Source organism: Gouania willdenowi, unplaced genomic scaffold (assembly GCF_900634775.1).
Source record: "Gouania willdenowi unplaced genomic scaffold, fGouWil2.1 scaffold_83_arrow_ctg1, whole genome shotgun sequence".
Lineage (NCBI taxonomy): Eukaryota > Metazoa > Chordata > Actinopteri > Blenniiformes > Gobiesocidae > Gouania > Gouania willdenowi.
In genome coordinates this window covers 57,412-74,435 of record NW_021145249.1, presented here as the reverse complement: position 1 = coordinate 74,435, position 17,024 = coordinate 57,412, and the positions used below count along the sequence as shown (strand labels likewise).

The 17,024-nt window shown below is 38.5% G+C and overlaps 1 protein-coding gene across 1 annotated transcript in view; it reads left to right on the top strand.

The window, feature by feature from the left end:
* Positions 1 to 498: 498 nt before the first annotated feature.
* The window catches only part of LOC114460887 (NACHT, LRR and PYD domains-containing protein 3-like), a 43,406-nt gene continuing 26,880 nt past the window's right edge, over positions 499 to 17,024 (top strand). Inside the window, exons 1-3 of the mRNA XM_028442765.1 lie at positions 499 to 717; positions 10,716 to 10,790; positions 11,023 to 11,151. Coding sequence (XP_028298566.1) covers positions 10,738 to 10,790; positions 11,023 to 11,151 — 182 coding nt within the window. The 5' untranslated portion in view covers positions 499 to 717; positions 10,716 to 10,737. The remainder of the gene's footprint in view (positions 718 to 10,715; positions 10,791 to 11,022; positions 11,152 to 17,024) is intronic.

The window sequence follows — 17,024 nt, the reverse complement described above, 5'->3', positions numbered from 1 at the left end:
TGTGAGAAAAGAACGTGAGCAGCGTAAACACAGCAACAGAAGGAAATATGAATCAGGTGGGATGTAGAAGTGGAATGGAAATACCAACTATTTACTAATGCTGACGTTGATGCTGCTTAGGCCACAGATTGTCATCTACACCAGTGTTTCTCAAATGGGGGTACGCCATGCCACTACAGGGGTACTAGAGGGAGACAATGACATTTACAGTGATTTCAACTCAATAAAAGACACAGATGTGTAAATATAATACTTCATTATTAAATAAAAAAAACACCTAAAAGTAAATGAGATGCTAAAAATAAATATAAAGGTAGGTTCTGGATCTAATGAAATAAGTGGTGGATGTTGAACCCTGGGGTCAAACACAGGTTTTATGGTGTAAAATAGTGTAAATGTGTGATGTTTAATAACAGGATTATTGATCTCTCTCTCCTCCCTCTGATTGGCTCGTATCACTCAGGTGTTATAAAACATCAACTTTAGACCTGTTGCTCTCAGCTTTGGCTCCGCCCCACTTCCTTGTGTCCCAGCTTCTTGTCTGTGGTTAGTTAGTGGAGCAGGTGTGTAGTTTGGAACTGTTGTGTTTACACACTCAGAGACCAACAGCATTTTCTTAGTTGCTCTCAATGCTGCTGTTGCCCTTTGTTGCCTCGTTGCCCCACTTCACCTGCTGCGTTAGAGCTCACCTGTCCATTCAGTGACACCACCTGACAGGTATGTTTATCCTGTTCCTTTCCCATTAGCTACGCTAAGCTAAGCTACGCTACGCTACGCTAGTGTTATTAGAGAGGTGGAGACGCTGCTGCTTTGCTTTGCTGTGATTCCTGCAGTCAGGGGCTGTTCTAGTGATTTGGAGGCCCCAGACCAGGGTGTCCAACTCATTTTAGTTCAGGGGCCAAATACGGACCAGTTTGATCTCAAGAGGGCCACAGATTTTATGCTGAAAAACCAGTCATTTCAACATTAGTGTGTCATAGTTTGTACTTCTACGTATACATAAAATACATAAATAGTGCCTTGCATGACAGTCCTGTCCCACTGGTGTGTGAATGTGAGAGTGATTGGGTGAATGAGCTGATATGTAAAGCGCTTTGAGACTGTTTCAGTGTGGTGATAAAGCTCTATATAAATCATGTTCATTTACCATTCAAAAATGTAAACTTCCATAGATTATAGATTCAGGGCCCACAATTTAAACAGTTTCAAGTATTTGTTTATTTTTACATCATTTGGGCTTCCAGCTCATAAAACCCATGAAAGTGTGCCTTTCATTCAGGAATCAAGGTCCAAGTGTTTGGAGGAAGACTGGTGAGGAACAGAACAGAACATTACACCCCAAATCATGACTGACTGTGGATCTCAAGCAGCTTGGGTTCTGTTCCTCCAAACACTTAGACCTTGATTCCTGAATGAAAGACACACTTTACTTTCATCAGAAAAGAGGACCATGGACCACTGGCCTGGTCTAGTCCTTCTTCTCCTCTTTTTTTCTGCAAAAACTGAAAAGTAAATGATGATTTCTTCACATTATTCTAATTTTTTGAATTCCTGTTTTCATGGGTTTTATGAGCTAGAAGCCCAAATTATGTAAAAATAAACAAATAAATACTTGAAATTGTTTAAATTGTGGGCCCTGAATATATAATCTATAAAAGTTTAACTTTTTGAATGGAATTATGGAACTTAAAGAACTTTTCCATGATATTCTATTTTTTTTAGAAAGGGTCTGTACATAGATTGATGGAAAAGTACAGGTGATGTTATTTTACAATGTCTGTACTTGTGTTATGTTGATTCATTAACTTCATTTATTACATTTATGTGCTGACTCATGCTGACAGCCATGTATCGTATCATTTATTACTAATCAAAGGTCTACTGAAATCTTCCACGTTGTTTCAACTTTTTAAATTATTAAACTATGTATCTTTTTCCATCTACATTTTCAGCATTTTAAACCTTTAACAGTGAACTTCAGCTGTTCATCCATTCTACACCTGATTTCAACTTTTAACATGTTCATCTGTTTGTTCACTTTCAGATAAAACATTCAACACATTTCAGCTTTTTACACTTTTTCAACTCATTTCAAGTTTTATCAACTGTTTTTAACTGATTTCAACTTTTTCAACCCATTTGAACTTTTTCCAACTTTTTAAACCCATTTGGACTGGTTTCATTTTTTTTCACCTTTTTAATCAATTTCAACATTTTTCCACTCTTTCAACCCATTTTTACTTTTTTTTCAACTCATTTGAACTTTTTTCAACTTTTTCAACCCATTTTAACATGTTTCAACTTTTTCAACTGATTTGGACTCATTTCAATTTTTTTCTCACCTTTTTTTAAATCACTTTCAACTTTTTCAAACCATTTTAACTTTTTTCAACCCATTTATAAAAATTTCAACATTCTCCACAAATTAAAACTTTTTTCTCCTTTTTCAACCAATTTCACCTTTTTCAAACAATTTTTCAACCCAAATTTAACTTTTTTCAACTTTTTCAAGCTTGTTAATGCTTTTTCAACCCATTTAAAAAATGTTCAACATTTTCCACAAATTTCAACTTTTTTCTCCTTTTTCAACCAATTTCAACTTTTTTCAACTTTTTCAAACGATTTCAACTTTTTCAACCAAATTCAACTTTTTTCAACTTTTTAACCGATTTCAACTTTTTAACCGATTTCAACTTTTTCCACCCATTTCAAGTTATTTCAATTTTTTCAACCTTTTCACATTTTTTAAAAAGTTTATTAATAAATAATAATGTTTATTTCAATTCCTTATTGTGTCATAGTTTGTACTTCTACGTGAACATAAAATACTAAATATGTAAGAAACAAACAATATACTGTATAATCAATCAGTGACAGATATCAGTCCTAACAGGATCTACACTTTACATTTCCTAGATTTTTTTGACCAGTTTCTATTTAATTAAGGGAAATATGATATCATAAAGAACATGTAACAATTTTGAGTTTTTCCAACCGTTTAACATTAAAAATGACTGTTATTAATATCAAAATGAGGTCACGATCTAAAAAGGTTGAAACCACTGAACTAATTACTGTTTATTTCCATTTATTTACTAAATGAGATGATTTAAAATGTGTGTTATCACTTATTCATTCTATCATTATGATTATAAATCATCGCTCTTTCAAATGTTGTACTGCTCGCCATTTGAACAGTTTCTTCCCACAAGCTGTGATGACTCTAAACAAGGCACTTTAATTTTGTATGGACTTTGTATTGTACAGAATCGACCCTAAAGTATTTTATGTGGTTTTATGTGACCCTTTATTGGACAATATTTTTCATACTGTAAATGGTTAATAAACTGAATTGTTGGGTGAGCCGGATCTGGTAGTTAATCATAAACAGCATGAAGCTGTAAAATCCCTGTGTTAGGTTTATGATGAGAAGTGATCACACACACACACACACACACACACACACACACACACACACACACACACACACACACACACACACACACACACACACACACTTATACATGAGAGCAGAGCAGCATTAGAAGCAAGCATAAGATCAGAGGAACATTTATTCCAAGTGTAAAATGAATTAAGTCAGTGAGCTGATGTATTGATCAGAGTTCAGCGTAATATCAAACATATATAAAGTTACTCTTTCTGTTAACATCTCTAATAATAATAAATCAGCTGTAAAATACACTAATAAATATTATCTATCATCTTTTTTACCTTGTTAGGCTTCATAAATCTTAATATTGGGATTAATATTATTGGTGTGGTTGTTTTGTGTCAGTATTCTCAGTTTCATTTTTTAATGTTAAAATGACCCTGAACAAAAGTAACAGGTAGTGGGAAAACTTGATATGAAACATATTATAATAATTACTAAATACATGTGTGTGTGTGAGACATAAAACTGTAACATGGTTCACCAGGTTTGAGTTAAATTACATTATAAATGACAGTTTTTATAGAATATTAGTAATTGCTAATTACAATGAAAAAGTCAATTATCTGAAATTACAATTCAATTACGATTAAAACTGATATTTTCAATTACAATTATAATTAAAGCCACAAGCGTCGAAGGGTCAGAAGGAGTGGCCAGAGTCGGTAACCCATGTGTATCAAATATGACTGTTTGTACTTTGTATATGAGAGTTACAGCAGTTTTTCTATTATGGCGTGCAAAATGGGACCAGTTGAAAAAACCCAGTATGAAAGTTAAAATCAGTTAAAAATCACTCTCAGTGAATTTGATGTGAATCCATTGAATAATAACTAAGATACAGTATTTAGAATGTGATGGTGAAGTATTTTCCGGTGACGTTATAGGCCCCTCCCACTGATCACATCCTGCATTTTCTTCATCAGCGACCTGCTCCCATCTTATAAGATTCATCCAACATTATTTTGAAGTCAACAGAACTTATCGTCTTCCCCCTAGAGCTGTTAGCGTCGGAGCCCTCTGGGAACGCAAGGCATGATGGGTAATTTTGACATTGAGTCCTGTTTAGGAATGGACAGTCATGTGTATCAAATATGAAGTAGTTTGAACTTTGCATTTGAGAGTTATATCGAAACGCCGCTAACCTAAGATGGCCGACTTCCTGTTTGGTTTAACTTTATTTTTTGTTCATATTATGGTCAAGAATACATGTGACGAATTTCATATGAGTCGGGCAAACCTGCCGGTCTTGCGGTTCCATCGCATTTTTGGGGTCTATAATGCGCGCCATGTGCGCATTTTTTTTATCATTTTTTTTTTCCTTACGCCAAATTATCTATTTTTTCAGAAGGTCTGAGGTGTGTGCACATTTTGGTGAAACCTTGGTTATCCTAAGGGGTAAACTGGTGTCTAACTCATTTTAGTTCAGGGGCCAAATATGGACCAGTTTGATCTCAAGAGGGCCACAGATTTTATGTTGGAAAACCAGTCATTTCAACATTATTGTGCCCGAGTTTGTAATTCTACGTATACATAAAATACTAAATATGTAAGAAACTGACAATATCGAATCAATAAGTGACAGATATCAGTCCTAACATGATCTATACTTTACATTTCTTAGATTTTTTTTTTTTTTTTTACCAATTTCTATTTAATCAAGGGAAATATGTCATAATTTGACTGTTAAACATTAACTTAAAAATGACTAATATCAAAATGGGGTCATGGTCCAAAAAGGTTGGAACCACTGAACTAAATACAGTTTATTTCATTTATTTACTAAATAAGATTCTTTAAAATGTGTGTTATCACTCATTCATTCCATCATTACAGTGCTCGAGACTGCGACCAAATTGTGCGAGTAAAAATTTCATGTGGTCGCATCTGTGCGAGTGTGAGTGAAAATCCAAAAGGAGGAAACTTCCTCATCCTGTTGAGTCTTCCTCCTGTGAATCAGGGTCTGACATGGACATTACACACACTACCATGTCTTCAAACACACACTGGGACAAACACACACTGGGGAGAGACACGGTCCGTGCTGCGTTCACGGACACTGGGACAAACACACACTGGGGACAGGCATCTGGCACACGGAGCAACAGAACGCATGGGGGGCACGACGAGAGCACGTGGGGTGGGCGATGAGGAGGGCGGTGGGGTGGGAGAGCACGCTGAGCTCACCGGGCGTAGTGACGGAGCGCATGTGGGGCGCTGAGCGGAGAGCGTACACACGCAGCACATACATAATTTCACACCAAAAAGGAGGACCTTATCAGAATCATCATGGAGGGACCAGAACTGATGGACTATGATACCAGGCCAGATGTTCAGCTGTGGTTCTCTCAGAGCAGGGGTCTGCAACATGTGGTTCTGGAGCCTAATGTGGCTCTTTGACTCTTATACAATGGATCCCTATAGCTTTAAAAAAAAAAACTATTAAAATAAATAGTTTTTTTTTTTTTTTTTTTTTGCAGAAGCTATTAATGATTAATGACAAATAAAATCAAGATATAACAATATGTTAACCTAAAATAAATCACGTTGTGCAATGACTCAGCACATTCCTACTTCACCTCCTACAACATCTACAGACCATCAACTTTCCTGCACCTGTGACTAACCTTAAGTTTTAAATCCTTGGTAAGAAACTAAACCAACAAAAACACTATTCTGGAAGAAAATAGAGATTTTAATTGTGTGGGAACAGATTAATTTAACCACCAACGTACAGGTTAAATATGTATGTTTTATGTGTGGCAAGAAATGAGTAATTAGCATGTGTTGATCACATGATCATGTGTTATCAAATTCATGTTATTTTTTATAGACTTTCATATACAATAACTAAAAAAAACTGAGATGTGTAAGAATTTTAAGATTAAAGATACTGTTTTATTTATTGATGTTATTTATTTTATTTCAAACTGTTTTTAAGTTTCCATTTACATGATCAATATAAATCAAATGAAATCAAACATTATTCTATATAATTATAACTGTATATAATGTAATACACTGTATTGTCTTCATAGAGAAGGTATTTATGGCTCCAGGAGGACTTTAATCCAGGTGAGATGAGGTTAAATGGTTCCTTGTAGAGTAAAGGTTGCAGACCCCTGACCAGGGGAAGAGGGTTAGGAGACCCCACTATCAGAGCTGGACCCTCTGAATTTAATTCATGGGGTGAAACAATGCAGATGATAAGTTGGTTATGTTACTGTTAACTTAATTCATGTACAGCATTTCTGTAAAATAAAAAAACAGAATACATGTAACCTGTTGTTTTAAAAAAAAAAATGTTACATCTTCTTTTAAAATGATATAAAATAGATAACCTGTTATTTCAGCCAATGCTTGAAAACCTAATATTGACATTAACACATTTTGCAAATATCATTCGACTACGGAATGACAGTTAAGTCAACTATTCATCAGCATGCATGGCTTGGAAAAAAAAAGGGTGTGACCAAATGGAAACGTTAGTGTAAAGTCCTGCATTATGATCTAAAGATGTTTTTAAATAGTTTTCTCAGTAAAATGATGAAGTGGGACAAAGGAGGGACTTGGATTCAGAAATGAGAGAAAAGGGAACTAGAACCAAAAAGGTTTGAGAACCACTGATCTAAATAACCAGTTTAACTGGGAAACACACGTCAATAATCTGTGTTCCTGTTTATAGCAAAGGTTGTATTTTTCACTCAGACTAAGAGTGTTTGGTGTCAATCTAAAGATGATGTTTTTGTCTTATTTCAGTGACTTATAATAATGTAGCAGGACTGTGCAATAATTCCATGGTGTTATATTTGTATTCCTTCTATTTTAATGTGTCTTTCTGTATTTAAATCATAGTTGTTGTCTGTAGGTTCTGTGTAAAATGACTGTTCAATGGATGATGTGTTAGCAGCTTATTTATGTAGCCTGGAGTCCAAAAGTCATTTACCTACAGGGTCACCACAGTGTATTATATGGTGTCTTTAATTTTCCATGATAATGTTATAGTCAATGATTTTTGATCAGGCAGTTGATAATTGACTAAAGTCCAAAGTCTACACACAGTGTTACATTGTGTGTGTGTGTGTGTGTGTGTGTGTGTGTGTGTGTGTGTGTGTGTGTGTGTGTGTGTGTGTGTGTGTGTGTGTGTGTGTGTGTGTGTGTGTGTGTGTGTGTGTGTGTGTGTGTGGTGTGTGTGTGTGTGTGTGTGTGTGTGTGTGTGTGTGTGTGTGTGTGTGTGTGTGTGTGTGTGTGTGTGTGTGTGTGTCTAAGCCTCACTTTATTGTCTGTCTGTTTTGTATTGTTCTTTATAGCTTCAACTTCCCCTATCCTTAAACTTTATTATAGTTTTTATTATTATTATTCCCTCTTGCATTAACTACTTCTGCATTTTCAACACATTTCAACAAGTTTGGTGTCAAACTGTTCAAATAATTTAATTTATGCTGTTTTAAATAACTTCTAACTTTTTAAGTTTTTAAACTATTATGTTATTTTTTTTATTTTCCATCCACTTTTTCAACATTTTAAACCTTCAGCTGTTCATCCATTCTTCAACTGATTTCAACCTTTAACATGTTCAGTTGTTGTTCACTTTCAGATAAAACATTCAACACATTTCAGCTTTTATCAACTTTTATACTTTTAACTTTATCAACCCATTTAATTTATTTTTAAATTTTTCAATCCATTTCAACTTTTTCAAGTTTTTTAAAGCTTTTCCACCAATTAAAATTTTTTCAACTCATTTCAACCTTCATGCTAATGTTCAGCTATTGCTCAGTTAATGTTTAGCTAATGCTAGGTCAATGCCAATGCTAGGCTATTTCTAATTTTCGGTTAATGCTATTGCTAGGCTATTACTAATGTTAGGCTAATGTTTACACTGTGTTATTGTTAATCTTAATCTTTAATCTTAATCTTTAATCTTAATTTTCTCCAGGAAATGCAAATATTCTAGTTTTCATTGTTTAGTAGTGAATATGTTGTTTTCTTTTCCCTGGGATCCTCAGCATTACCTCCTCTTCTTCATGGTTAGCCTTAGCACTGATCATTTTATACTTCGTTCATTTTCTTCCCTTTTTGTGTGAATGCAGTTTTTAATGGTTTTTAAAAGTTTTAGTAATAAAGTCACTTATGAAATGGGACCATGTTGACATACAGGCCTCAGTGCCTTGTGTTATATTTCATTGGGTGAAAGTTCAAAGGTGGCGTTGTCCTCCATCTTTGTCCACATACTGGTGCCACACTGTAAACTGGTGATGGGCCATGTCATTGTGATACACAAAGGAAAAGACAAGCACTGCATAGCACAAAGACACAGAAAAAAACTACTCAAATGTAAATATATAATGGACATTCCCCTAAGAGAAAACTCTACATCACATGTGTCAAACTCAAGGATCAGGGGCCAAATCCGGCCCCTCAGTGCATCCAATTTGGCCCTCAGGAGAAAATGAGGTCACACTTAACTTGAAGTTTAATACATAAAGGCTGCCATTATGCTGTTATTATTATGACTAGAGATGCACCAATCAGCTTTTCTCACCTCCGATACCAATATCTGGTGTTTCCTATTGGCCGATATCGATCCGATACATAAAAAAAGCACTGAATTACCCAACAAATGGTTTGTTTCATTGTGTGGAAAAGACTGGGATCCTTCTTTCATGCATCATACTTGACTTAAACATGTCTTTTGTATTTTTTATAAAACAAATAAACAGATATAAATGTAGTGGTTACTTGTTTATATAATAACTCTGCACCAGTACAATATTCTGTAACTAATAGTTTCTCTAGCTTGGTCAAGTAACATGTAAAACATAACAAATTTAACTGTTTCAGTCAGTGCAATTAACAATGTAAAATTAAATAAAAAAATAAATAATAAAGGAACTGAAATTGAGATATAAAAAACAGCTTAACTAGCTTGGTTGGTAGACATTAAAAATAAACAGATCTTCTCTTTAAAATGGTTTAGTGAAAAACAGCTTCTCCAGCTTAGTAAATAAAGAATATACAATCTGACTCCTAATACCACTGGTTCAGTCAGTGTAATCAACAATAAGCATAAATCAGCTCTTCAAAATGGTTTAGTGCAATTTGAAATGTAAAAATACATTTTAAAAAAAGCGTAGCTGGTGTGTGACCGGAAGTTTGTAGTATTTAGCGTGAGCATCACACTGTGTAGCATTTAGCGTTAGCATCACAGTGTGTAGTATTTAACGTTAGCATCACAGTTTGTAGAATTCAGCGTCAGCATCATAGTTTGTAGAATTTAGCATTAGCATCACACTGTGTAGCATTTAGCGTTAGCATCACAGTTTGTAGAATTTAGCATTAGCATCACAGTTTGTAGAATTTAGGGTTAGCATCACAGTGTGTAGCATTTAGCATTAGCATCACACTGTGTAGCATTTAGCGTTAGCATCACAGTGTGTAACATTTAGCGTTAGCATCACAGTGTGTAGTATTTAACGTTAGCATCACAGTTTGTAGAATTCAGCGTCAGCATCATAGTTTGTAGAATTTAGCATTAGCATCACACTGTGTAGCATTTAGAGTTAGCATCACAGTTTGTAGAATTTAGCATTAGCATCACACTGTGTAGCATTTAGCGTTAGCATCACATTGTGTAGCATTTAGCGTTAGCATCACAGTGTGTAACATTTAGCGTTAGCATCACACTGTGTAGCATTTAGCGTTAGCATCACAGTGTGTAACATTAAGCGTTAGCATCACAGTGTGTAGCATTTAGCGTTAGCATCACAGTGTGTAGCATTTAGCGTTAGCATTACACTGTGTAGCATTTAGTGTTAGCATCACACTGTGTAGCATTTAGCGTTTGCATCACACTGTGTAGCATTTAGCGTTTGCATCACAGTGTGTAGCATTTAGCATTAGCATCACAGTGTGTAACATTTAACGTTAGCATTACAGTGTGTAGCACTTAGCGTTAGCATTACACTGTGTAACATTAGCATCACAGTTTTTTTAATTTAGCGTTTGCATCACAGTGTGGCATTTTGCATTAGCATCACAGTGTGTAGAATTTAGCGTTAGCATCACAGTGTGTAGCATTTAGCGTTAGCATCACAGTGTGTAGCACTAACTCTCATCCAGTCAGTGTGCTGTTCAACTTCAGAGCTCCAGATATTTGTTGTGAAACTCAGAGCTTTGACATCTTTTATCTTCTCTAATGTGTGTTTACACTCTTTACCATGATACTCAGGTAGCTCTGTCTGTCTCACACTCATATTTTCAGCTCATCATCTCATGACGTGGAGATGGATCAGGACTTGGTGAAGGAACAACATGAGATCCAGACTGAAGATCAGAGGTGAGACCACGTCAGAGCTCAGCACTCACACCTCTGTACATCAGTGTTACACTGTGTGTGTGTGTGTGTGTGTGTGTGTGTGTGTGTGTGTGTGTGTGTGTGTGTGTGTGTGTGTGTGTGTGTGTGTGTGTGTGTGTGTGTGTGTGTGTGTGTGTGTGTGTGTGTGTGTGTGTGTGTGTGTGTGTGTGTTGTGTGTGTTGTGCGTGTGTGCGCGTGCGTGCGTGTGTTCAAGGACCAGGAAGCAGTTCACACCTGAACCTGGACCTGGATCTGAACCTGGACCCAGCTGTGTGTCCTTTAGAAGTGACCGGTCCATTGACAAACTCATAGACTTCAAAGGTGGTCCATCTACTGACCCACAGTGAGTCCACATAAAGAAGGTTGCTGGTTGTCTTCCTGATGGTCCAGGGGCCTCATTTATTGATCCGTTCATAGAACTGGTTCTAAATACGTTCAGACCAATGAAATGTAGAATGTGCACCAGAACAAAAAGAATCAGTATTTATGAAGCGTGTGGACAGAGGTCGTACACACAGCAGTGTTGATTCATCCCACCTGTTCTAAAGCTAGCACACATTCAGGCTCATTTACATTAAGACACGCCTCCAATTGACCATATATGGTCGCAGCAATCCCTTTAACCCTCCTATTATTCTTGGGACCAATTTGACCTCATTCAATGTTTATCACTGAAAAAATAATAGACTTTTTTTTGCTTCATATTTCATGACTTTTCTTAATTTGATACAATTAATTAAACATAAGATGATCATGATATTTTTTCATTGTGATGAACACATATTACACACATTGGTGTAAATCTGTGTGTGTGTGACTTTACATCTCCACACTTACAGAGGCAGAGTTGATACATGACATTGAAAATAAAACTAATATTTCATTTTTTCATTTTCAAACATGTGAAACCCCTCACACAAAAAAAAACAACTACAAAAACATTCATAAAGTAAAAAATAAATAAATAAAAACTCTGTTAAAAGAGGAGTGAAACTTTATAGTGAATAACTCTATAGGAATGTGTATGAACTGTGTATGAATGTTGGTGGTGGTCAGAGGGGCCGTAGGCACCAAATGGTAGCCACACTTCTGTCAGTCTGCCCCAGGGCACCTGTGGCTACAACGTAGCTTACCACCACTAGTATGACTGGAGTGAATGAATAATGGTTTCTGCTCACGCTTTGAGTTTTTATTGCTATCATTATATATGTTACAATAAAGAGATAAAAATAAGTAAATATATATGTATATTGGGAGGGGGTCACCAACATCAATCACTATGATTTATTGTGTGAGAGTTATGAATGTTCACCACACATTATTTCATCCTCCAAACCATCGACCTGCCTTTCAGATCCGATCCCAACTAAGCTGTTTAAAGAAGTTGTTCCCCTAGTCTGCCCATCTTTGTTGGAGACAATAAATATATCCCTATCAATAGGCTACGTGCCACAGTCCTTTAAAGTAGCTGTAATCAAACCCCTTCTCAAAAAACCTACTCTTGATTCCAGCACTTTAGCAAACTACAGGCCTATATCTAATCTTCCTTTTATTTCAAAGATTCTTGAGAAAGTTGTGGCAGCTCAGCTCTGTGAATTTCTTCAAAACAACAGCCTGTTCGAGGACTTCCAGTCAGGCTTTAGAGCTCAACACAGCACAGAGACTGCTTTAGTTAAAGTAACTAATGATCTACTCTGGGCTTCAGATGAAGGACGACTCTCAGTGCTGGTTTTATTAGATCTTAGTGCAGCTTTTGACACTATAGATCACTATATTCTACTAGAGAGATTAGAGAAATTACTTGGAATCACAGGGACTGCCCTAAACTGGTTTAAGTCCTACCTATCTGATAGGTACCAGTTTGTACACGTGAATAATAAGTCTTCTGTGTACACTAAAGTAAGCTACGGGGTTCCTCAGGGCTCTGTGCTAGGTCCAATCCTCTTCTGTATCTATATGATCCCCCTTGGTAATGTTATGAGAAAATACTCTGTTAACTTCCACTGCTATGCTGATGATACCCAACTGTATGTATCAATGAAGTCAGGTGAGACAAATCAGCTATCTAAACTTGAGGCCTGTCTAAAGGACATTAGGGCCTGGATGGACCAAAATTTTCTTCTTCTCAACTCAGACAAGACTGAGGTCATTGTACTGGGCCCGCGACACCTTAGAGAAACCTATGCTAGCCTAACTGCCCTAGATGGCATTACTCTGGCACAAAGCACAACTGTTAGAAACCTTGGGGTTCTATTTGATCAGGACTTATCCTTCAACTCTCACATAAAACAAACTTCAAGAACTGCCTTCTTTCATCTCCGTAACATTGCTAAAATCAGATCTATCCTGTCTCAGGGCGACGCCGAAAAACTAGTCCATGCTTTTGTTACCTCTAGACTGGATTATTGTAATTCTCTTTTAGCAGGCTGCCCGAGCAAGTCGCTTAAGACACTTCAGCTGGTTCAAAATGCTGCAGCACGTGTACTGACTAAAACTAGGAGAAGAGATCACATTACTCCTGTATTAGCCTCTCTGCATTGGCTTCCCATAAAATATAGAATAGAATTCAAGATTCTTCTTCTCACTTATAAAGCCCTAAATGGACAGGCACCAGTCTATCTCAAGGAGCTTGTAGTGCCATACAATCCCCCCAGAACACTACGCTCTCAAAATGCTGGACTACTCGTTGTTCCATTCATCTCTAAAAGTAGTATAGGAGGAAGAGCTTTCAGTTATCAGGCCCCACTTCTCTGGAACCATCTACCAACCACGGTTCGGGGGGCAGACACCCTCTCTACCTTTAAGGTTAGGCTCAAAACATTCCTCTTTGATAAAGCTTTTAGTTAGGAACCAGCTCATAGCTCATAATTAAGATGCAATAGGCATAGACTGCCGGGGGGGGGGGTCTGGCATGCTCGGTTGGAGAGAGGTTGGAGAGGGCGTTAAGAGAGAGGTCATTTAGGTTAGAGAGGGACCGGAGAGGGTCCCATTCCTCTTTCAAACACTCCCTCTATGTCTGCTTACTCCCTTGTGTGTTTGCTCCTGTACTCCTTCTGGCTTTTGTCTTGCAGGTCCGTGGGATCCTCAGTGTGGAGTTACAGAGACTCAGCGGCTCTGTCTCCACCCTTTCCTCTGCACACACCCAACACAGCATAACGTGGATGGCTGTTCATCATAGGAATGGGATCCACACAAGGTTCCTGCTGCTTAACAGAAGGTTTTCCTTGCCGCCATGATGAATTCATGTTGGGTGTGGGATACATATGTATGTGTATATACGTATATATGCATATGTGTGTATCCATAAAATGAAGAGTCCGTCCTTAAGACTGCTCTACTGTAAAGTGCCTTGAGATACCATTGGTTATGATTTGGCGCTATACAAATAAAGATTGATTGATTGATTGATTGATTAGAAAATATTTAGATGAAAGATTTTCCAGATCCACTAACTGTAAAAGTGAAAGTTTGACCTGATAGTTGCACTGCAGTAAAGGTCAAAGGTCATATCACAACATGTCAAGACAAATACACAAAACTACAATAACAATCACAGAAATTACTCCAGAAACACACAAGACGATTACAGAATTACACTGAAAGACAGAAAAATATACCAAACAACAAAATACACAAATTGACTCTCCAGAAACACACAATATAACCAGAAAAATACACAAAAAAAAAATAAAAAACATATAATATCAAATGCACTCACTTCAAATATACAAGCAAGATCACCACAAAATTATTTAACAACATACAAAATGACAACAAAAATGCATAAAATTTCTAAAAACACGCACAAAAACACAGAAAAATTACATCAGTTCTCTGCAAATGACTCGGCTTCTGTCTGGAGAGGGCTCAGGCAAATTACAAACTACAAGCCCAGAGCCCCTGCTGCTGCTAACGACCTCTGCCTGGCCAACAGTCTGAATAACTTCTATTGTAGATTTGACAGACAATGGGACAGACCTGACTCCAACCCTCCTCACACCTCTGACCAGCCTCACTCCAACCTCTTCACCCCCCACATCAAAGCTACAGTTTCACCCCAGCTGCCTACAGAGGCTCTCTCCCCTATCTTCCCACCCTCCTCCCCCCCTCCTACAGAGACACCTTTCTCCATCAAAGAGAGAGATGTGAATAGACTTTTCAGGAGACAAAACCCCCGTAAGGCTTGTGGACCGGACTCTGTTTCTCCTTCTACCTTAAAGCACTGTGCTGATCAGCTGTCTCCAGTGTTCACAGACATTTTTAACACCTCACTGGAGACATGCACCGTACCAGCCTGTTTTAAGGCCTCCACCATCGTTCCTGTCCCTAAAAAGCTGAGGATCACAGGACTTAATGACTACAGACCCATCGCTCTGACATCTGTGGTCATGAAGTCCTTTGAACGCCTCATGCTCTCCCACATCAAGGACATCACCGACCCCCACCTGGACCCCCTGCAGTTTGCCTATAGATCCAACAGGTCCGTAGACGATGCTGTAAACCTGGCTCTCCACTTCATCCTCCAGCACCTGGACTCCCCAGGCTCCTACGCCAGGATCCTGTTTGTGGACTTCAGCTCTGCTTTTAATACAATAATCCCAGCTCTCCTTCAGGACAAGCTTTCCCAGCTAAACGTGCCAGACTCCACCTGCAGGTGGATCACAGACTTCCTGTCTGACAGGAAGCAGCACGTGAAGCTGGGAAAAACCATCTCTGCTCCCCGGACCATCAGCACTGGATCTCCTCAGGGCTGTGTTCTTTCTCCTCTGCTCTTCTCCCTGTACACCAACAGCTGCACCTCCTCTCACCAGTCGGTCAAACTCCTGAAGTTTGCAGATGACACGACCATCATCGGTCTCATCGCTGATGGAGACGAGTCTGACTACAGGTGGGAGACAGACCGGCTGGTGTCCTGGTGCAGCCAGAACAACCTGGAGCTCAATGCTTTAAAGACAGTGGAGATGATAGCAGACTTCAGGAAGAACCCAGCCCCCCTCACCCCCCTCACCCTGGGAGACTCTACAGTGAGCTCTGTAGAGTACTTCTGCTTCCTGGGGACCATCATCACTTAGGACCTCAAGTGGGAGCTGAACATCAGCTCCCTTATCAAAAAAGCTCAGCAGAGGATGTACTTTCTGCGGCAGCTGAAGAAGTTCAGTCTGCCAACAAAGATGATGGTGAACTTCTACAGCTCCATCATCCAGTCAATCCTCTGCTCCTCCATCACCATTTGGTACGCTGCAGCTACGGCCAAGGACAAGGCCAGACTGCAGCGTATCATCCACTCTGCAGAGAAAGTCATCGGCTGCAATCTGCCCTCCCTCCAGGACCTGTACGCCTCCAGGATTATGAGGCGTGCAGGAAAGATTGTGGCCGACCCCTCCCACCCCGGTCATAAACTGTTTCAATCTCTCCCTTCTGGTAGGAGGTTTCGGTCCATCAGGACCAGAACCTCCAGACACAAAAACAGCTTCTTTCCCTCTGCCACCATCCACATGAACAAACCCCAAGTCACCCACTGAGATCCTGCTTTCATGCATCAGACTTGACTTCAACATGTCTTCTTTAATTTAAAAAAAATTATAAACCGATATAAATGTACTGAGTTACTTGTTTATTTAATAACTAATCACCAGAGGGGTATTCCATAAAGGAGGGTTGACAAACTGAGCCTATCTATAAACTCTGGGTCAACATACCTGAATGATTTATTTTTTTTCATAATACTGCCCCTTTGATGTTGCTGTGACTTTGACCTTATCACTCCATGGAAAACAGGAACAGCTTTCTGCGTGACAAGCGCTCCTGAGTAGTGCTGAATCATCACTTAATCCATCTCTGTGTAAAAGATGACTCAGCTGGTCTGACGCTCCTTACCATCAACGAGACACATTGAGAGAGTTCTAATGAAAACATGTAGAGGAACATAGACACAGCTCAGGGTGTGTGTGTGTGTGTGTGTGTGTGTGTGTGTGTGTGTGTGTGTGTGTGTGTGTGTGTGTGTGTGTGTGTGTGTGTGTGTGTGTGTGTGTGTGTGTGTGTGTGTGTGTGTGTGTGTGTGTGTGTGTGTGTGTGTGTGTGTGTGTGTGTGTGTGTGTGTGTGTGTGTGTGTGTGTGTGTGTGTGTGTGGGTGGGTGGGTGGGTGGGTGGGTGGGTGGGTGGGTGGTGGGTGGACTGGTTCTACTAATTTTATCCAGTGAAGTAGTGAGGGTGTGT